The sequence below is a fragment of the Triplophysa rosa genome, linkage group LG15 (genome assembly GCF_024868665.1).
Source record: "Triplophysa rosa linkage group LG15, Trosa_1v2, whole genome shotgun sequence".
In the NCBI taxonomy this organism is placed as follows: Eukaryota; Metazoa; Chordata; class Actinopteri; order Cypriniformes; family Nemacheilidae; genus Triplophysa; species Triplophysa rosa.
Genome location: NC_079904.1, coordinates 10,629,751 through 10,653,366, shown reverse-complemented (window position 1 = coordinate 10,653,366; position 23,616 = coordinate 10,629,751). Strand labels below are relative to the sequence as shown.

The following is a 23,616-nucleotide window of genomic DNA, read 5'->3' as shown; positions in this document are numbered from 1 at the left end:
AGTCTCTCTCCTCTCTCTCTCCTTTCATGCCCTCTTATTCTTGCTTTTCAGAGGTGTCCCTCTGCCTTTCTCATTTCACACCCTGTGTCATTATAAATTAATCTAATAAAATCACTAGAGATTACCTGCTTTCCATTTTTAAACACCCCCTTATCCACCTTTTCAAGAAGAGGTGAAAGGCATGAAAAAACATAGGTACAGTAGACAAAGCTTTATTTTTTTCAAAAGGCAGTTAAAACAATGGCAGACAGATATTGACAGAGCCCATCATTGTGTCTCCGAGCAGGATTATTTGATGTTTTCCAGTCAGCCAGTGTTCCTTTGAAAACCAAGGGGGGTTGCGCCTCTATCCAACTGTCTGGACCCCTCTTCTCTTCTATGTTGTATGAGGGGGGAGATCTGGGGTTCGATCAGTAGAGGTTGCTTTGTCCTTGAAGCAGCTGAGTCTCAATGCCCTCAACAACCGCTCAACCTGTTGTTGGCTGCGATATTGAACCTGAATGTTTGATTGGATTTAGCTTCTAGTTTTTCTTTGTCGCAGTTCTCTATCATTCCCCTCCTCCATCAGCAGAATCAGATTTTGTTCCGCCAGGCTCCAATAGTCGCTTACAATCTCAGACATGCTAGCATGCTGTTCAGAGAGCTGCCCCAGCATTGGTGATAATGGCCCCCTGGTACTACCTGACAAAGGCCCTCGGGTCACTCTGGGCAGGGCTCGGCACATAATGCACAAAACAAGAAGTCAATAATGACGGGAGCTCAAAGCATCTGGCATACAATATTTGGACAATGATTTGAGCAAGCAGGAACACGGTCTCCCAGCAGGTCGCACAGGTGTCAGAAAGCTCTAGAAGGTGTTGAGTGATTTCATGGTGGTTTAGGTGCTCCGTTTTGATTTCACAGCAATTATTGAGGCCCGGTGTCCTTTAAGCGGATCTTTTTCTAGCCATGGGCTTTGTAACCTCTCAATAGTGTCTCATATATGAATCAGTAGCTTCACGCTGTTTCCAGCCGAGGGAAATATAGTTCAAATGAAAGAAATCAGTGGAAGCCGTGGCTGAGGAGAAAGACTGTGTTTTCATAATTTAGGAGCTCAACTCGAATACAGTAGTTTCAACTGAGATCAAATGGAAAGAAACAGCATAACGGATTAGACTTGTTCAGTTTGTTGCTATTGTGAGGGAATACAGAACAATGTACCACTCATCCGAGGGTAACGTTTTATATTTAATAGTAATTTTAGCAACATGTTGTGCATTTCTACACTGTAAGACAGACAAATAGGGGAATTTTGCAATTGCATTTACTGGTAGTGAGTTTATTTGGCTATACAGTATATCTCACTGTGCAATAATACCTCGGTATAAGGTCCCCGATGCGGTATTTATTGCGATATTTAAAATGACAAACGATGACTTGGAAACGTGCCATAAGCATCCTCTTATGTGGTCCAAATCCTGAACTCACATCCATGGATATCTAGAATTGGTCCTAATATACGTGTGTGCACTTAAATCCAGGTCGCATGAAACAACAATAAACTGTAGGCCTATTTATATTCTTTACTTTTTATGTTTTGTCTTTATTTTTTTAGCTTCTGTCATCTTTCTAAGCTGAAGCCTTTATCAGAAATCTTGAGCATAAGAGCTGCCTGTAGCCCAGTGTAGGATTTTATTACATTGTATATAGTATATATTTTAAATATGTAATCACTAAATGCTTACTTTCCTAGGGTGGGCTATTTTATGGGCCTTTTTTTAAACCACCATGTTAGATTTCCGATCAGCGAGTGTGGGCTGGCTTATTTCCTGTCGTATAACACTGTATGTGAAAATAAAGATTTTTGGCCAGCAAATATGAGCGTTTTTTAGATGAAAAGAAGAAACTGATGTATCAGTGATCAGTGAAAATCTTCTGTACATTTCTGAGTACCTCGTTAAGCCAACCCAACTTGATATCACAGCTAAAAAGGCTGATGATGTTTTATACCAGTCTGTGCAACTCCCTGCGTTTCTCCCCATATCACCATCTTCTTTAAGCAAAACAACAATAAACTCTTATTCACTCACACTGCTAGTAGATTAGTTTTATGTCTTTGTTTTAAGTCATTGTTACAAGTTCTATATGATGAAACTCAGACGGATGGAATACTCTGCGTTGTGGGCAAGAGTGAAACTCAGGCTGCGTCTAAAATCGCATACTGTGACAGGACGTACTGAATTTGAATAAATACCTACCTATCGGCCGTTAAAACAGTACGTTCTATATAGTATGAGTGGGAGTAGTATGAATACATTTCGGACATACTGCGTCCGCCATGTTTTATGGTCATGTGATCTGTATCTTCTTTGATGACATATTTACAACAACCTACACGTGAGCATTGATAAAAACATAACGAGAAATTCATTTATTGGCACTTGCATTAAAAACAGACATCCGCCTTTAAGTTTTCCGCTACATTTATTTGATTTACTTTTGAAATTTGACCATTGCTCAGCTCCCGTGGCATCATGGGATAGATAAGTGTCCATCCGATCCACACTCACGAATCTCGGCGGAAGTAGTAGACCATCTGGGTATTTCTCGCCTGTTTTTTGCATACTGAGTTTTCAGACATTCTATTATACTGTATATTAGCCATATTTATGTTTCAAAGTGAATTCTTGTTTAAGGATCCAGAAAGGTCAACATTGTTTTAGTTAAAACTGAACAAACCTCATTCTTCTCTTTTAGTGGCAGAAACACCTCACTGCTTAGCATATGTGAGGTCATCTCTGATTTTGTAGTGGTCGGAGCTGGACAGAATAGTTTATCTGCTTCCACGGATTACCCATTTTCCTGATTTTGACTGATTCAAAGAAACCATAGAATAGAGAATAAGTAGAATACAGAGAGAATAATAGGCTACATGTCAATCAGGAAGCTGATTATAGAGGCTGGAGACAAATTGTTCCTAAGTAACCTAAAGGCTGTCCCTGTTAATGACTATAAGGTTGAAAGGATGACATGTATTGACAGGACTCCTGTGGGCAACATACCCTTTGTTTAAAACCATTCGTCACACCTATTTTGCTTTATTAAAAGCTGGTACATTAAAGCTAAAATAAAGCATTTTTTGTTTGGAAACACCAGACTCATCCATCCGTAAACTCACAGAACTCTCTGAGCTTATTGCATTGTCAGCTTGACCAATGGTCGTATTACGTATTACAGAGAGAATTGTGATTCAGAGCAGGTGTGGACAAAGCCATCAGACTGACTCGACCAACACTACCGCAAAGCTATATGTCATACTTTCTGCTAGAACAGAGCATCCCTCTTCTTTCAACGTGCCGCACATCCCAATTAATCATTCAAACCACACACACACATAAATATTACATTTAAATTGGCACTCTCTGTTATTTCCTAAACAACAGGAGCCCGAGTCTAAATGGTTAATAGTTAACTGCATTGTTAGTGAAAGCAGTGTAGGTCTCCATCTTTGCTCAAAGGCTAATGTCTTCATTAACATCTTGCAGCTCACCTGTTCCTTCAGCTCACATCTTTGTTTGTTTTATCTCGGGCTATTGATTTATCCTTCTGTGCTGCCATCCATCCCTCTGTAATAATCCCTCCATGCATCTAAAGGGCTCTTATTTGTATTCTGCTAATCACGCACCCCCATCCTCCTTAATTTGTCAGGCTATTCTCACACCATCCCGTGTTATCCGTAGGTTCATCTAAGCACCGGTCTCTTATTGTTATATGCTGATGATAGGAAATAAATCGTAAAAGTACACGGATAGGTAGGAAGGCAGTCATTATATGCATAATACTGTATTTCCTATGTTCCACACAAACACGCACACACACACACACACGCACACACACACTAACCGAGTCTCTTTGAAGTCCGGCAGAATGAAAAAAGGGGGCTCCTATGCACTCATGAAGTATTCATGTCATGTGATTCGAGTGTGTGAAAGTGCATGCCTTGCACGTTACTGAAGTGTGTTCATGTGATTGAAAGAGTGTGTGTGCACAGACAAGCGAGTGCAGCATGCTGCCGATCAGTGGCGCTTTGCACAGCAGCTGTGTACTGACACTGTTTCTGGGAGGGGTATGCAAAGGGGGCCGGGCTGAGGAGAGAGAGCGAGTGCAGCAGAGCGAGAGAGAGAAGGTGAGAGCGACTCGCCAGATTGAGAGGGAGACGTGGCTGAGGAGAGAGAGGGGGGACCGTTGGACTTCTGCCAGGGTTTCCCAGCAACAGCAGAAGCAGGATTCGACTCTTTCCTCCTCCCAGGGGATTAGCCTTTTCCACAGCCTTCTTCGGGAGATCTGACGTCCCTCTGCTAGTGGCAGAGTGGAATACGAAAGAACAGGGAAAGCGGGACAGCGCAGCGGAGAGGAAAGACGTGCCCCCGCCCAGCCTCAATGCAGATGTGAAGTGTGGGATATCTTGGAAGAGAAGCGGAAAGAAATGATGGAGAGATTGAAAGTGGGGAGGAAAAGTTGATCGGAGGAATACGGTCCGGTTTTTAAACTGCATGTCAACTTCTTTTCAGATCTGTGGAAACATAGAGGACCTGAAAATGCTTTGGTGCAGGAGAGGAGCTGCGTACACGGGCATGCCGAAGAAAACTTTTCGGGGATGCCATGAGTGCTTCTGACATCTGCTTCTCATCCTGCTGCCTCGCATCTCCTCGCACCTGTTTCCACTTCCGCTTGGGATTTGGAATTTGCACGAAATGGACTCCTGATGACAGTGACAGTAATCACATCATCCCGACCTCCAGAAGACACCTCTAGCCCCCCATCTCCCACCCAAACCCATCCTCCACACCCGGCCCGCCTCGCTCTCGCACGTGCTGGAACCCGTAGTGTGCCGTTACCGGGATTTGGAATGAACAAGTTAAAAAGACACTTTTCTCACTCCTTTGCTGGTATGATCTCTGAACTGAGATAATGGATTGGAGAGAACTGTAAGTATTTTATGGGTTATATGTGTACCTTTACATGTTTTGTTTTCATCATGTCAGGCTTCTTTGTAATGCCTCATCCACACCTCTCTGACCATCACTAAGTGCTTTAGAAACCACGGTGACCACATTGCCTGAGGTTTGCCCTTGGATGCATTACTGTCTGTTATGCACAAGTTGCAACCCCCAAAGCCTCACCTGCAGGAAGACTAGAAGCTCCTCCGCAATATCAAATCCAGAGGGAGTTCTGCTCTTTGCAGGAAAGTGAGGGGAGATTTAACAGGTGGGTGCTTCTGGGTAAAGCCCAGCCTAGCGTGTCGGAGCTCGCTCTACCATGCTTTTCACCCACTCTGGTCACCCGCATCTGTTCGCACCCCGGCTGATATCTCAATCTTATGTGTGTGTGGCTGTGTTGTGTTTTATAAAGAGCTTGTAACGCATTTGTCGGGCTGCCAGACGTAGTGAATGCCGCTCAGTGCCCTGTGTGGGTGTGGGTCTTTTCTTTATATGTTAGAAGCCGTGCAGTGTGTGTGTGTGTGTGTGTGTGTGTGTGTGTGTGTGTAGGTTTACCTCAGATTTTTGAAAATGTCTTTGCTTATATGGAGAAACATAAAAAACCTGTAACAGGAAAAAAGGCTCATATTCAGTTCCAATTCATGTTTTGACATACATGAATTGTACATACTTTGAATGTACTAATGCCTAGAGGGAAAAAATCGACTTGCGCATTAACAGAAGTATATGAGATGTCTTTAATAATGTAGTCAAACACACCTGTGTGTTGTGTGTGTATATGTGAGGTTGTGTGGAGGAGGAGGCTTTGTTTTTATATGTGGGTTTAACATTAATAAACCCCTCCTCCTGTCAGTCAGTTTTTTAACCTCTTATTCCTACTTTTTTGAGACTTCTCTCTTTCTCTTTCTCTTTCCCTCTCATTAACACTCGCCATGCACCAAATGTGAGCAAAAATTGCCATTGGGGGTTAAAAAATGTTAAGTTACTCACCAGTTTGCTGGCAACTTCATAACACCGTCAAATCAAAAAGTTGATTTATAATTATGATAGTGTGAGACTAACGGCTGTTAAAAGAAACATCTGTTGTGACTGACGTGTCTTCTGATGAATGATGATGAAGCTCATCTATGATGCCTGAAATTTTTTTCTTCTTCAGAATTTATTGTAGTGATACATGGGGAATGCTACTTGCATTAAATTACATGCAAAAATGGCTTTTAAGAAATGTCAGATTTTGTCCATTTGCCCGCCATTGGCAGGTAAGGCAATAACGTCATTTTAAATCTTGTTGACATCTATGAATATTACAGGTTGGGGGAGTAGAAACTGGCATGCTAACTTAATGCTGTTTCCCACTTACACATTCTCATGATAATGTTAATGACATTCAAGACTTATTTGTGTGTGTGTGTTTGTGTGTGTGTGTGTGTGTGTGTGTGTGTGTGCGTGCGTGCGTGTGTGCGTGTGTGTGTGTGTATGTGTGTGTGTGCACGTGCCTGCCTGTGTGCGTGCGTGTTTGTACACACATCCACTCACACCATTGAATGCACAGCACACACATTTCCTGTGGGGGCCTCCCCTTGTGTCCTTCGTGGCTACTGTAATTACACAGTGTTCACTGTGATTCTTCACCCCTGAAGAGGCTGTGCTGACGGAATTGGACGGGTGGGGGGTGAGGAGAGAGAGAGTGAAAAGATGCGAGGAAAAGTGAGACATTTAATGAGCTCAAGCTTTTCTCCACAAGTCCTTCGCCCACAAAAATGTGAAGTGGAAAACAAACTGCTTCTAGGATTCTGCATCTGTATCACACACATACATTTATCTAGCTGCACCAAATGGCCAATAGTATGTGTATGTGGACACCAGAATAACACTCTTATTGTTGAACAAATCCATTAGACCTACTGTAGTTTTCCCTAATAGCATCCGCTCTTCTGGAAAGGTTTCCAGTGGATGTAGTCGGAATAGGAGTTGGAACTGCTCTTATTTAGATCGGTGAGGATAGTCACTGATTTTTGGCGATGACTTGTGTACTTACATTTTGGGTACATTATTCAACATTTTTCCTTATAAATGTTTTATAGGTAGATCATAAATACACACACATACAGATTGTATTTAGTCTTTTAATACAACTTATATTTTCTCGTATCCTTTCTGCCTATCACTCTCTTATTTACCTTTGTCACATTTACACATTTCTCCCTCTTTAATGATTACAGGGCTCTTTTTTTGTTTTTATTGTCTCTGTTGGGTACGTCTTAGTGTGAGTTGGCATGAAAAGGAGAAAGAGTGAAACCATGCAGGCTGTTGATTTGGTCACTCAAAGATCAAGAGATTAATCTGGACTACTATTTGTCGTAGATTTATCGTTCTGGTCTGAGATCTCTTTTATCTTTTTGGATTGCACCAAATGTATTTAATTGTTACATTGAAATGATACATTACAAGTGTTCTAAAGCACTGGAATGTCATTGAATCATTCATTCAAAATGGGTTGATGTCATTTTTTTTTTGAAGGAATAAAAATAGAGAAATGTTGGGGAAGAACTTAATTTGGCTTGTTGACAGCAATTTTTTGTGCTTTTTTCACAGGGCTGCCCAGAAGCTGAATCTCTCCAAACGGAAGAAGCCTCAACCTCTGCCATCCTCTCCACCTGACCCAGAAGAGCCATTCTTCTACACTGATGGCTTCAGTGCTGCCCTGCAGCTTTCGCCCCCACCTGTACCCCCATGTCTCCTCAGGGCAGGGTCAAAAGTCAAGGACAGCCCCGGGATGGGAAAGGTAAAGTTTTTGGGTTACTCAATGCCTCTGCCAAAGTGATGTTTTTAGGTCTATATCGGTTCTACAGAGCCGTTAGAGAATTTAAAAAGATTTGTTGTGTCTTTGCCGACTGATCCACCTGCCATAATTTATTTGAGATATCTATGTATGCAATATAAATGAAAAGCCTTGCCCTTGAGTTACAGAAAGCCACTTCCAAAAAAAAAAAAACTGGTTACTTTGAACACTCTCCTTATCTGCCATTGGTCAAGAAACAGAGAGCTTCACCCAACACTCATGCAAAAGGTTAAGATTGTGTTGCCGTGCTAGGTTGGTCTGGTCTTTAAGAGTCCTTCAAGGTTCATTTTATATCTAAATATCTCATAGAAGTAAGAACATACATTGAGAGACAAGAAACAACCTAGATCATACAGTAGATACTTACACATGGTACAACATTTTGTCAAAGTTAAGAGGATTGGTTTGAAAGCCGAAAAATATTTTTTGTCCTGTACAGTTAATGTAATGTAATAAATTGCATGTATTAGATTTATCTGTATTAATGAAATGACATCATGTGAACCTCTGGCTGCCCTTCGCTTAAGAATGATGTGGGTTTATCTATTTGGCTTGTTCTCGGGTTACCGTCAAAGCAGACTGTGTGTGACTGCATGGGTTGGCCCAGTTGTCTTGATTCCCATGCTGTTGGAATTCTAAGAAGCTCCTTCGGAATGCCAGACAACATTTCTCTATCTAAGTGACTAGCAGGTTGTGGGAGTGGGAAAAGCAGTGTATGAAAACAGAAGGGTCAGGAAATGACATCACAGGGCACTTTGATGAAAGGCATATTTCTCTCCTAGAATAGGTCTATTTGTTTGTACTGACAGTCTGTGTGTGGAAATCAGTTTCTTATGATAGCCCAAAGGCTTGGCAGGCCATTTCTGCGTAGGGGTAAAATCTTGATAGCAGTCATGTTCTGCAACAATTTCTGTTTTTGTCTGGACTATTTTACCACAAGAGTTTATGAGCATTACTTTTTGTCTGGACTTTTGGCATACCGAGTGGGTGGATGATGGGTCAGAATTATTGTTGTTTTTCAAATATGTAAGCGACAATCATATCAGTAAAAGGCATTTTGTTGTGTACCATCCAGAATTGTAAGCCAAGAGAGTAAGTATTAGTTTGATTTTGTAGAGATCATAATCATTTTTAGATACATACATAATCATTTTAATATAAGTTAAATGAAAATTATGTTTTTTGTAAATTTGGCCCTAGTAATTGTAGCTTCTCCATTGATTCCCAGCTCTATATCCACTTCAATTGTACAGGCAATACGGAGTTTAATTAACTATTATGTGAAAATGTATAATTTTCTCTATAAATACACCTTAAAGGTCCAGTGTATGAATTTTAGCGGCTTCTAGTGTTGAGGTTTACCAATTGCAACCAACGGCTCACTCCATCCCTCCCCCCTCCCTTTCGAAGCCCTACGGTGACTGACACAGAACTTAAGATCTCGTCACGTTTTCGCTTCTTTACCGATGGGGATAACGTATTTATGAAACGTGCTCTGTAGTTTGTCTGTTTAGGTCAACTGTAGGAACAACATGGCAAATTATATGTAAGGGGACCCGCGGTGTATGTAGATAGAAATAGCTCATTCTAAGGTAACAAAAACATAACGCTTCGTTATGTAAGGTCTTTATACACCTCTGAAGACATAGTTATGTATATTATATTGCGTTTCTGTTAATAGATCCTTCAAAAAATTACACACAGTGCCTTTATATATCCGGGACTAGAGGAGTTACTACATGATCACTGTATGATCACTGTCTGAAGCATCATTTTACCCATTAGGCCAAAGCACTTAATCCCAGTTTGTTCCAAGGGGACTTTGCCTGCAAATAGTTTGCTATGAGTGGTTTGTATAAATAGCATCTACTTAATATTAACTAGCTTGCTATGAGATGAGGTCATGACCTTTCACTCTCTTTCTGAGATGGAGGAGGTACATCTATACAAATGGACAAAGATGTCTGCTCAATGCTGTCATGCTATGAACAAATATTTTCCCATGGGAAACATCATCAGCATCTCAGCTCATTGCCTCTATTTTGGGAAACAAACTCATTCCTCTCCATAAGACCCCCTAGAGGTCAGAAAGCCACTGAAGATCAGACTTACCCAAGTGTGACTCTCTGCCAGCACAGGTGATGCATTCTAAATAAATTAGCGTTTGGGTTAGTGCAACGTCTTTGAGGGAAAGTAAGATCCTTTCTTAGTATTAGATACTGGGTGAAGACAAGAATATTTCATTCTGTGACTCATAAACACCAGCAGATGGTACAGGTCTGTTATGGCTTCATGTCTGCTGGGATATGAATCACTCATTAAAGACAGTGAGATCACCCTGTCTCCAGGGGCGTTAAGTACTACTTGTGCTTCATTACTATACCTAAATATTATTTTGTGGTAATTCATACAGTATCTTACTTGAATCCAATTTTAACCGAATGGTGTACTTTTACTTAATTTCACTCATATGCTTTAATTCTCACATTTGTATTTTGGAAAATACATATTTTAGTAGTTATTAGATTAAGATCTACATTTACATTTACTGTACATTTATTCAATTAGCAGACGCTTTTATCCAAAGCGACTTCGAAATGAGGTAAACAATGGAAGCAATTGGAACAACGTAAGGACAACAAAAAGCATAAGCATGGTAAAACTGGTCTCATGTAGGCTACCACAGTATACAAAGCTAAGTGTTTTTTTTTTTATAGAAACAGTAGAATAGAGATAAAAGTCAAGATGTACATTTATCCACTTTTTTAAACAGCCAGTAAAATCCATTTACGTGTAAATGTAGTTTTCCGCAGCTACATTTCATCGGTCACTTAAACACAGTCTTACACGTGTCTACACCGGACGCTACTGGCGCAACGCGACACGACAAAAGACATTAGAAACGCATTAGAACCTATTATAATTAAAAAATTTGTCCACACTGGATGCGGCGCGACGTGACAAACCTATTAGAACAAACCGTGTGTCGTGTCGCGTTGCGCCGGTCGCGTCCGGTGTAGACACGGTGTTAGTGATCTGGGTATAAACAGCTATAATATATCATCTTACATCTAAGCCTATACAATCAGGTTTTGTGTAATTTAGTATTTAACAATTTCACGGAACACCATATGTCAGATTATTGGTCGAATTTCAACATCTGCTGTGTCCAAATGTCTTACATATGCAGTGAAATTACATTAAATTTGAATAATGTGTTTTATGCAATAACTTTGCATGTTTGAGCTTTGTAAAAAATGTGATAAACAGGTTGTGTAATGCAGTTTTTCATCAATTACTGTAATAAAGAAAATCTCCACTCTCTTAATTTCATCAGTCATTTTGAAAAAACCTTTCACTTTTGCTTAACTAGCTACTTAGACTTTAAAATGTGGTACAATTTTAACACCGTACCCACCCTCATGCCACTCAAAACCTGTATGACTTTCTCTCTTCTGCAGAAAACAAAAGAAGATATTTTAAAGATTGTTGGTAACCAAACAACATTGATTTCAACCATTTTTTCCATTGTATGGACACAAAACCACTCATTTCTTAAATTTCTTAAAATATCTTCTACAGACAAAAGAGTTATGTACAGGTTTCAAATGACATGAGAGTAAATAATCTATGGCAGAATTTTTATTTTTGTGTGAACTATCCATTTAGGGGTCTCTCTTCCTGCGTCCCAATTTGCCTACTTATACTATGCCCTTAAAGTATGTACTGCTTTTTTTATGGAAAGTATACATTTTAGTGCGTTGAAAAACTGTATGCACGCACTGGGACATACTAACTGTCACGAACATCAAAATACTCTTTATTCAGTCATTATTTTGAATGTAATGTTTACTGTATACTTGCATTTAATAATTAAGCGAAGCATCTATTATTTAATTTTATTAATGCTAGCGTCAGTAAACTCGCTGTGAGTTGTGGGTAATTGTCACGATCACACGTGGAGGAAGAACCCAAGTGCAAGCAGCAGGAATGCAGGGGTAACAAATACTTTTATTAAATAATAAAACAAACACCCTCGATGGGGAAAAACTAAACAAATGCAAAATACCAGAAAACAAAGCCTTCCCACAGGGGGCAAAAATAAACTAACAAACCAAAATAGCCACACAACGTCTCAAACAAAAACACGGCAGGGTAAAAACACAAGAAACTCACAGACTACGGACAGGCTAGGGACAGGAACGGGAACACTGAACGCAAGTACATACATAATCCACGAGCACAGGACAAAGAAACATGAGGGCATTTTAAAGGCAAGACAAATGAGGGATAATGACACAGGGCAGGTGGGAAACATTAGACACTGCAGGGAAGCAATACATGAAACAAGAGGGGCGGGGCCAATGACAAGACACGAGAAAGCACATGAGATGTAAAACGTAAACAACTCATGGCTTTCTCAAATAAAACCTAAGGGCTCCGTCCCGATCCTGCCACATGACTAGAAATACAAAAACAAGAAGGCAGGACCGTGACAGGTAATATAAGCCGTTAAGTGTCCATGGATTCACACTTCAAATTTTCATTGGAAGCAGTAGACCATCCGGGTACGTTGAGATTTCTCATTTCAGCATACTATGATTTGAGACAATACTAATTCTATTTTTGAATACTATTGAGGCCCGAGAGTATCTGAATTGGGACGCAGCTTATTTTTCATCTCTGTGCCTTTAGTCCTGGCCTAAACTCACGCCATTGGTTGAGCCAGTGTTGCAGTGTTTGGCTGAACATATTTTGATATTTTCAGGTGGGATTAAACCATTTAAAAAAGCTTTATCTTTTCGTGTAATTATTCCTTACTTACTCAACACCACAGTTTGTCTCTGCCTCACTCCTCCAATGGGGATCTCAACATTTGAGCAGGCGTCCCCTTATTGCATCGTAATGACCATTGAAGATGAACGGCTATATAAATAAAGCATTTTCCTTCCCTTAATTGTACACCTAATTGTGTTGATACATTACACTTGTACAAACACAGCAACGGAAAATGTGCACAACAGACATTAAAAGTTTCCTAAAGTCACGCAGAAGGCAGGCAGCTGGAAGTTTTTAATGAGTTTTATCAAGAAAGAGACAGAAAGGGAAGCAATACCTAATGAGTCCCACTGTGTTGAAGTGTGTTACCTGCTGATTTTAGGCACTTGTGAAGGAGGTGGATATGAATACTCTCATTTACTTTTTAGGAGGAAAATGTCAAAGTGCTTAGGGGATCTTTCATGCTCTAGAGGCTTAATTGAGTTCTCACTTACGTTTAATGTAGATTTCAATCTTGTCTCAGAGGTTTTTGCTAAAATTCCTTAGGAGATATGAAAGTGAGACAACTGTTGGCATACAATAAGATTATAGAGCCTGATATGTATTTAAAGTAGCTATGGGCTTCAAGAAATATGACGTATGTACTTTGCCAAATCCAAGACCTAAAGAAGAACCGATCTGGTTTATGTTGTTATTTTTTCTCAGTGGGGGACTGTAAACATTTGGGGCCGTTTGTTGCTGTCTACTATGAAAGTGTCCCTAGTGGCGGGGCTATAAAACAAGGTGTTAAACACAGGCTGTTGGAGTTCCTTATTGCCATACTGAGAAGGAGCAGTAATGAACTGCTCTGCCTCAGTCATGTGAAACGAGTTGCCATCATTCTGTACATTGTTTGTAAATGTAAATATTGAATTAAGTTTCGTGTTTGTAACCCTCCTGTCTGGAATATAGCATGTTAGGTCTATATGTGTTCCAATGTAATTACAGCTAGTTCATTTAACTATACACCCAGACAAAAGAGAAATCAGGCACACAGATCTCACATAGATCTAATGAAGCTGCATTAAATGAGATTTGGCACTGCTTTAATTGGAAAAATGACCTCCAACATTAACCCAAAGCATTGCCATTAAAACAACACTTTGCAGTTTTCTGACCTTAAAATGATGTCTCTAAAATTATTTCAGTGGCATAACAACTCTTAACTGGACGAATTCTATTGAGCAGCCTCAACAAGCACACTCTGTAAGTTCTGTGTTTGGGTCGGTACACACATCCCCGCACATCCCCTGCCTGCGGAAGAGTGCAACATGATTTCCAAATGACGTTTCTGCATTCGCCAGTTTCATCAGCTTAGTAAATAAATTCACATGTATTGCGCTGCCCAAGGGAAGCTTTTACAGCGACATTGTTTACGACACTGGTAACAGACAATTGCACTTATCAACCAAATGGGGGAGTCGTGAGCAAAAGTTCCATAGTGTTGCTTTAAGTTGAAAATAGCACGGGCGCCAAGATAATGCTATGACCTATAGCCACCGATTAGACAAGGTCAATGTCTTTGCCTCCTGTCATATTAAACCTGTATGACTTTCTTCACCAGAACACAAAAGAAGAAATTTTGTGTTCTGCAGAAGAAAGTCATATAGGTTTGAAATCACAAGAGGGTGAATACTTGATGTAAATGTATATAACTGATCATTCAGAAAGACATATTTGTGAAAGCCCATGCCCAAAAGCTTTGCGCCATGTTCCACAGGTTAAAGTCACATCTGTGTACTAAATAATGGAAGTCCTGTAAACATTTTCAAAGTATAAGAATGTCAAAAAACACCTACATCCAGAGAGAAAGAAGCAGTCACTGTTGCTTGGATCATTTTCCAACCTGAACTTGACAGATTTGGGAAATCCAGCAACCTAGACATGTTTTTCCGCAAGTTGAAACAGAAGGCATTTGAGAATCTTATCATCCATCTTGTACTGATATGCATGCTTTCCAAGTGCTGACTGTATGAGGGGAATCCTTGGCAATTTCTTCAACTCTGATTGTGGATTTATTCTCACAATCTGTCCTCCGATAATAAATGTAATTTTTTGTTCTGCAGGTTAAAGTAATGGTGCGGATATGCCCTGCCAAAGGATCTCGAGACACCTCAGAATCCATGTCCTTTCTGAAGGTAGACGCCCATAAGAAGCAGCTGACCTTCTGTGAGCCGCCCGCTAGCTCACGCTCCGCTGCTGCCACCGCGCCAAAGATGTTTAGCTTTGACGCTGTCTTCATGCAGGATGCTTCACAGGTACTGTCAGTGTAGTTGCTTATATTTTCGCAGATTCGCGGTTTTTCAGGTTTTTAAATCATTAAATACACTTTTTAATGCTTTTTATTGGTTTGATATTTGCAAAACCCGGTGACGAACATAAAGGGTGACTACTAATAAGGATTTATGGAAAAATAAATCATGAAATATGGAGATACAGAAGAACAGCAGTGATATAATATGGAAGTTGGAAGAACCGACGATTCACTTCCAATTTCCTTTCTGTACCTCATTCGGGTACAAATCTGCATACAACTGATGTCAAGCAGGACATCCATTTTGAGATCAAAGACATGCATAAGGACTCTGTACAGTTTCACTTGGTGTGTTGGGGAGATAAAAGGTTGGTGATTTGAGTTTATCCGAGTCCACAGCACCTGCAGAAATCTCAGCGGGAAAGCTAAGAGACTTTTTCCTCAGCTTTCTCCTGAACTCCTTGGGAGCTTTGGGTTTCCTGTCCCAGAAACATCAGATCTGATGATCAATGACTACCCCACATTGTTCAAAGAAACAAGGCACGTCACGGTTTTAACAACACTGTCAGAGTTCTCCAAAAGCTGGCAAGTTCACACGCTCGCATAATTCCAGGTTTTGAAATCTTCATCTGTGAGTTTTGCTGTATTGGGTATCAGGAGTGATGAAATATAATAGTATGGCAATATACTTGTATATGATAAATGGGAATTTCAAGACATTCCGATCCACCTAACTAAGAAAATGGACTTCACTACACTGTATCAGCATAATCTGAATATGTTTCAAAGAGCATCTTGTGTGCTTCAATGGATACAGGAAAATCTGACCTTTTTTATTTGATATGGAATTATCTATTTATTGATCTACATATCTGTATGTCAGGCTGTATTTGTTTGCATACAACTTGCAGTTTACTCAGTCTACAGTTTGGTTTGTGTGCTCATGTATCTTCCTCTTCACAGGCAGAGGTGTGCTCAGGGATAGTTGCAGAGGTTATCCAGTCTGTGGTCAATGGCGCAGATGGCTGCATCTTCTGCTTTGGGCAAGCCAACCTGGGTTGGTAAACAACTTTATTTCTCAATGTAGAAATAAACAGTCTGACTGATTGCACTCTTTTACTCATTATTAAATAACTTTGCAATTGCCTGTGTAATGACACTTAATTGTTCAGAATCCATTTCGTAAAGAATTACCTTTATTCACATAAGGCAAAGTACGCAGACTACGCTCATGTTTTGCCTACACTTGAAAATCTGTAACCATGAGGCTTGCATGAGAAACGACAGGTCATATGGGTCTGAGCAGCAGTAGTGATTTGTTGAACACAAAGTGCCCTCGTTTTACACTTCATGTTTGAAAAGCACTCAGTTTCTCTCTCTCTCTCCCTTCGTCTCGTGTTATTCAGCCCCTCACTGTGAGAGTCTGTGTGCCTCCCACCGCGTGTTTCAGTCTCCCATAGTTAGCTTGGTTGCTCATTTTCTCTGCCTGAGCTCGGCATATTCTCTAGTGACTAATGTCCTTGAGGGCTAATTTTATTACCTCAGTGGCCGTTTACATACAGAGTGCTATTATTAACGCAAATGTTATTATAGGCATACACTTATAACATTAAAGTCAGGTAATCAGTTGACAGAGTGTCATTTTTATTAAGTGTCCAGGGTTGACAAATGCCGTCACATTTCCTGATGCCTTTAGCCAACAGTATATAAGAACATGTAATGATAAATATAACACCACACAGTTGAGATTTTTGTTTTTATTATGTTTAATGTTTGAGGGGGTATGCTACTTTTTGGATATAAACTGAAATCTAGAGTAATAAATAGTGCTGGAAAAAATAGTAATAGTTGAAGTACGGCACAGTGTTTTTTAGCTCTTGATTAAACTGGATTGTGGGCAGAATGATTCTAGTTCTCTTTCCATTTTATTTAACATTTTATTTGTAGTTTAAGTTTTTAGCAATTTTGAGATGTGCTTTTCGTCATTTTGTGATTTATTGGCTTATTTTTCATGTTGCTGTAGAAGTTGAATTTATTTTAGTTGTAGTTAAGATTTTATTTATTTTCAGCCAATAATTTTAGTGTCTCAAACTTATTTCAGTTTATTGCTGAGGCAACTTTTTTTTTATTTTTTTTGTTTTTTTAGTTTAGGTTTTCAAAAATATAAAGGACAATTGTTTTATTTGAATTTGATTAATAGAAATGTTTTAATAGTTTTAGGTATAGTTTTATTAAAGTATATTAACCTTGATTATGGGTGATGATTTAAAATGTGTTACTGTTAAACTGAACAAATGAATTCAAAACAATTAATCGTCAGTGAAAAGTTAATAATTGTCTTTAATAAAAGCAATTAAGCCAATTATTCTCTCCATTAGCCAGTCATTATCTCCAATGTCATAATCACAATCTTTACCTTACAGGCAAAACCTTTACTATGATCGGTAGAGACGGTTCTACGCAGAGCTTGGGTGTGGCCCCGTGTGCCATCTCTTGGCTTTTCAAACTCATCGAGGAAAGAAAAGAGAAGGCCGGTACACGATTCTCTGTCAGAGTGTCTGCTGTGGAAATCTGTGGCAGAGAGGAAGTGTTGAGGGACCTGTTGGCTGACTTCTCCGCGGGGATGTCCCAGGACAGCCAGGGTGCAGGAGTTTCCCTACGAGAGGATCCGGTCTGTGGATCCCAGGTGCGGTAGATCTTATAAACTGTTGGCTTTTGTTTAAGTAAAATCCACATGAACGTGCACTCTTCTTACTCTATTCTTCTTACTATATGTGGACAGCTGCAGAATCAAAGTGAATTGCGGGCGTACTCTGCAGAACGGGCGGCGTTTCTACTGGACACGGCTCTAGCAGCACGTAGCACAAACAGATCTGACTGTCGGCAAGAAGACCGGCGAAATTCTCACATGCTCTTCACCCTGCACGTTTCTCAGTATCGGATGGAGAAAAGCAGCAAAACTGGAAGTATGATTGCTTGTCTTCTTTTTCTCTGCCATTGAATGTGAACTAGTCCAGACCATCCTTTCGTTTCAGAGCAATTTATGGCCACCACACAAATGTTGTTGTGCCTTCTTTATCCATGTCCAAGAATACATTTCATACACTGCCTATTTGTTGTATCATTAGTAGACAGTTACAGAGGTTGCCCAATACCTGTTTCCATTATCGTGCTCTCCTTGTTCCCTCAGTGTAGTTCTGCTGATAACGGCTGTACGCTAACAAGAAAGGTTAGCACATTTTCATTACTGGGCGTAGCCGTCCTGTCAAGTCAACATTAGCATGATCATTAGTATTGCACTCCTGTTGCTGCGGGCTGGGTTCTGGCCATTGGCATCAGTCAGAATAGATTTTAATATGTAATGAGACTGGAGTCTGCTCGGCAGAACTGTTTAGAGAGCTCAGCATGAAATGAGAACCTTTTTTGCATTGTTTCTGTTCCAAGCACTGCCTTTACGAATCTTGCTGACGTGAGGTTAATGGTGTCCATCTCAGTGTGAAATAAGTGCATCATATCTCTCCTATAATGATATTGAAGGAATTTTGGTCTAGTGATCTACGTGGAACTGTAGTCTAACTGTTTTATTGCATGCTGTTTGATGGAGTACTGGGAATATAATATTACCTACCACACTGTATCCAACTGCTGTCTAATAAGGTCACCTGCAACAAAATGTGTATGTGACCTTAAAAATTTTTGCACAGGCATGACATACTGGAATAAAAATACAAACCTGAAAGTGCACGGTATGTTTTTTTCAATGTTGCAATAATGCTTTGCATACAGTAGATCTAAGTTCTGTATACTATGTATAAAAAAATTGGTTTTATATATTGGGTTATAAGCAGTATGTCTTATCTTAAAGATACTAAATCTTATATACAGATAATGTGAATTAAGTTTTGTTTGTGTAACTTTCTCTGTAGTGTCTGGGTGCCGGAGTCGTCTTCACCTTCTGGACTTGGGCAGTTGTGAGTCTGATCTGAATCAAACGCGAGATGGAGGGAGAGGCCAATGTCTGTCATTGGGAGCCCTCGGAAATGTCATCTTAGCCTTGGCCAATGGAGCTAAACATGTGCCGTACAGGTATGTCCTTTGAAGTTCAATTAGTCAGTGTAAAAATGTTTATAGTGGACGTGTATCTTAAAGTTTTCTTGATCAGCACATGCAAAAATGTTGTTCTCACCCTCATCACATTAGACTAGATTGTTTCTCAAAGGGAATTACTGGCAACTAGTCACATAAACACAGTGATCAAGTTTTTTTACTTTAAATGTATCTACAAATAATAAAATGCCTTCCACCAAAATACAACACTATAAACCAGGTCACTTGAAAGTAAGCATCAAAACAAGAGATTTTTTATAGTCAAAGCCCTTTTTTTGCTCAAGTATGATTCATAAATCTGCTTTAAGGCAACCTCACAAAGATCTTAGATGGAAAGAGTAAAAATGTTACAAGGCATAGCTTCCTTTTCGGCTAACAAGAGCATTTTTTGATGTATAATTCAGAGACAGCAAGCTTACTATGCTACTGATGGAATCGCTGGGCAACATCAACTGCAGAACCACCATAATCGCCCACATCTCTGACTCGCCAGCCAATTATGCTGAATCTCTCACCACTGTGCAGCTTGCCTCACGTATTCATCGCATTAGGAAGAAGAAATCGAAGGTAGGTGGCTCCATTAAAACAAATACATTGATCATAAATAAAACGTGCCCTTTTCATGGACTTTTTAAATAAACATAAAAACTAAGATTTCCAATGACGCTGGTATCTATGAGCACTTTATCCACATTTTCGCATTCTTTACATTCAGGGAGAGATCATGGTTTTATAAGGTTTCATAGCCATTGGAATATAATGATTTGTCAGAAACAAATGCAAATGATTTCTCAATGACCATTTCATCAATGCATTTGCACCAGAGGGAGAACGGTATGATACCTTCCCCATTACTGAGGCAATTTAACCATAATTAAGCCTCTTTTACAGAACACATTAATATTTTATAGATCAAAAATCCTTTACCTGCATAACTTAAAAGCCAATGCATTGTATTGACAACTATTTCACTCTCTCCTTCGGTGTGCACTTTTAACCTTTGTTGATATTGACATGCAGTTTGTAATGAGGGAATGCATCTCAATTGATTGCACATTGTGAAAGAGCCAAATGTCACATCGGTATATTGATGTCAGTGTTGTATGTTACTCTATGCAGTATGCATCCAGCTCCTCTGGAGGGGAGAGCTCCTGTGAAGAAGGACAGATCAGACGTAGACCCTTCCACCCTCGGACAATAGCCCTCGACCCAGATCATCCTACGCTGTTGTCCAGTGACCCGGATTACTCCTCCAGCAGTGAGCATTCATGCGATACAGTGATCTATGTGGGGCCTGGCGGGGCCCATATCTCTGACCGTGAACTTAGCGACAATGAAGGCCCCCCTGCATTTGTTCCTATCATTCCCTCTCTGAACAAGAAGCGTGTAAAAGAGGGACCCAAGTCTGATGGGGACCATCTTAAATGCAACACCTTTGCGGAGTTACAAGAACGGCTTGATTGTATTGACGGTAGTGAGAGCTCATATGTTTGCACCAGTGAGGGTAAAGGTCAACAGGCTGCCTCCACAAGCGGAGGAGACAAAGTGTCAGAAGGGACTTCTGTATCCACCAGAACAGCCAAGTCCTCTATTCAAAAACCTGGACACATGCAACCTGTGACATCTGATGCCAACAAGACTTTAAAACAAGAATCTGAACCTGTTGTAAGAGAGAAGGTTCACTTTAGTAAAGAGGCTTTATCAAAATCCTCCAAGCAAAACATTTCGAGGCCAAATACTGAATGTGTCTTAGCCACACGCACACCTCCAGTTGGTATGAGCCAGCAAGCCCTAAGACAAGGAGAACAAAGTCTATCCCCAGTTTTTGACAGAGCTCATCACTCTAGTAGAAGTCCTATGGAGATAAGCCACTTACGTTCTGCTCTGAGGAACAGGTGCTATGATAGAGATGTTTTAAGGACTATGGTCACACTGCAGCAACCGGTAGAGCTAAACGGGGAGGACGAGCTGGTGTTTACTGTTGTTGAGGAGATGCCTGTTGGTCTGGTTCCAGACAATGGCCGACCTTCTAGTATCATCAGCTTTAACAGCGACTGCTCTTTGCAGGCCATGGCTTCTGCCTCACGACCTGTTAGCATTATCAGCAGCATTAATGATGAGTTTGATGCCTATACATCTCAAATGAGCAGGTCCCAGTTGAACCAAGCTACTGGTTCAAAGTCCCAAGAATGTACAGCTGGGCACACCACTACACAATCTTCCATGAGCTCACTGAACACACTTCTTTCTGAAAGAGGAGCAAAAGGTTTGCGCATGGGACAACACAGCGGCTCTTTGATGAATTTACCTGGCACATGTCCTTCCCTGCAAAGAACAAATAGTTCAATGGGTGACAGTGGAATTTGTTTTTCAGAACTGGACTATGATTCTGACAAATTGCCTAAGTGCCCTCAAACTCCTGACAGTACCAAAGCATCCCTTAGTGGTACAAAGTCAATAAGATCTAATCGACCCATAACTTCACAGTCTACCCAAAACCCATATATTTCTCACTCTACACTACCTAGAAAGAACACACAAATGTCACCCTCTAGTAGTAGCTATGGACATGAGCTTCAACACCAAGACAGTAGAACAGATGAACAACGAAGCCACCACACCAGTGGAATACATTTGACCAGAAATGCGGATGTTAGCTCTACTAGCAAACCACCTAAAAATGGCGCAAGTGGAATTCCATCTAGAAAGACAAGTGGGAATAGCAACAGTGTACCTCGGCCACCCAAAATGCATGTGCCATCCACATCTCAAAGGGTTGTAGATGGTTGTGAAAAATCCAGTAAGCTGAGTAAGTTGCCTCAGCTCAAACGGGGTGCCACCACTCTTGGCATGGTCTCAGTGCCCCAGAGCTCTTCTGAGATGAAACTGGGTAACGTTGCCTCACAATCAAGTGGCAGCTTGAAATTCTCATCTCTAGGAAAGAGAGTTAATGGACAGAAGGGTAGTATGCTTCCTAAATCTGGAAGCATGTCACCCCCTGCTCCACCTGTCCGAAAGTCTAGCCTGGACCAGAGAACACGTGTTTTGTTGTCTCCTAGTGCCTTAAAGTCTGTGGGTAATGATGGAATAAAACCATCGTCCTCCAAAGCGTCAGTTTCCGAGGAGGACTTTGAGCTTCGAGGTAGGGGGGGATCCTTTAGCTTTAAGTCATCCAGCCTGAGGACAGCTTCTAGTCTCCGATCACATAGTGGTAAAGGAGACCACGGAAGACATTTTGGTAGTCTTATGTCCCTTGAAAGGTGTGACAGTTTAACCTCAATGGGTTCTAAACAAGGAACATCAAGAGAGAACAGTAATGTCAGTATTAGCAGCACTGGCAAATCTGGTAAATCCATGCCAAAACCTCCCACTCCAAGTTCTGTATCTACGCCAACTGCCACTTCCCCTCCATCCACCATTGGAATTTCTAGACTTGGACAGATAAAAGCAAGTATAACTCCTAAGGCAAATGTTGGGAATGGGAACAAAGCAAAGACCTTGTCAAATAATGGTTCAAAGTCTCTTAGCTCCTCAACCAAGTTTCTTGCTGCCTCAACTACGCGAAACCCCAGTCTACCTCCAACTGGAAAACCCCCAACCCGCTCAGTCACAGGCTCCAATGGTAAAGCAGGGAGGGGAACTATTATGGGCACAAAGCAAGCAATTCGTGCAGCCAACAGTCGGGTGAGTGAATTAGCCATTGGAAGCTCCAAGAAACACCTCAGGGGTTCTGACCCAGCAGATGGCAACAATGATAGTAGATCATCCTCCAGTGAGACACCACTGACTGCTCCTCTGCCCTCACCATACAGCAAGATCACTGCCCCTCGGCGCCCACAACGCTACAGTAGCGGCCATGGCAGTGACAACAGCAGTGTATTAAGTGGTGAGCTACCCCCGGCCATGGGGCGCACGGCACTTTTTTATCACAGCGGAGGCAGCAGTGGCTATGAAAGCATGATCAGGGACAGTGAAACCACAGGCAGTGCATCATCTGCCCATGATTCCATGAGTGAGAGTGGAGTGTCCACGTCCAGCCGAACAAAGGCCTCAAAATCCCCCAAAAAGAGATCCAATGGTAGGTTTTGCTGTGACGCCACTCAGTGCATTATTCCTTCACTGATGATACATTCTAGAGATTATTCCTACCATAGATAATGGGAGTAATTTTTTGCTTTTGCAAAAACACCATTTAATATCAATTAGAAACAGTTAGAATAAAAAATAGGTCTACTAGTGGCAGTTTGTGTACCTTTATGTGGATGATTTATGTTCCCATTATCTAGACATTTCATTCCTTAAAGTTTGTTAGTGCTTAGTGTTTCTGTGTTTATTTGAAATCTTAAATAATGTATGCATGTATAGACACAGTAAACAGTAAAAACACTAAAACTAAAGCATTCCCTCTTGCCAGTGTAGTTATTTAGTCTATTCAGATGTATGCACCCCAGGTAATTAAATATATTTGGTGCTGGCACAAATAATTCTGTCTCGCTCCTAATGCATATGTAATCAGCCTATGCCCGAGCTACAGCTTCCCAGAAATCACTTTAAATGCTGGAACCACTGTCAGGCCTCATACATATTTAAACGCATGCCAACAAACTCCGCTGTTC

At 40.7% G+C, this 23,616-nt stretch overlaps 1 protein-coding gene across 4 annotated transcripts in view; it reads left to right on the top strand.

Annotated features, from left to right (window-relative positions):
* The window catches only part of kif26aa (kinesin family member 26Aa), a 68,848-nt gene that overhangs the window by 38,700 nt on the left and 6,532 nt on the right, over positions 1 to 23,616 (top strand). For 3 of the 4 annotated variants that reach the window (XM_057353001.1, XM_057353002.1, XM_057353004.1), the window contains 8 exons: positions 7,575 to 7,764; positions 14,706 to 14,897; positions 15,857 to 15,950; positions 17,317 to 17,579; positions 17,676 to 17,859; positions 18,820 to 18,979; positions 19,405 to 19,567; positions 20,120 to 23,078. In XM_057353001.1, the coding sequence (XP_057208984.1) occupies positions 7,575 to 7,764; positions 14,706 to 14,897; positions 15,857 to 15,950; positions 17,317 to 17,579; positions 17,676 to 17,859; positions 18,820 to 18,979; positions 19,405 to 19,567; positions 20,120 to 23,078 (4,205 nt within the window). Of the gene's footprint in view, positions 1 to 4,155; positions 4,968 to 7,574; positions 7,765 to 14,705; positions 14,898 to 15,856; positions 15,951 to 17,316; positions 17,580 to 17,675; positions 17,860 to 18,819; positions 18,980 to 19,404; positions 19,568 to 20,119; positions 23,079 to 23,616 lie in introns of those variants that run through there. The other variant, XM_057353003.1, reaches the window with a different exon arrangement.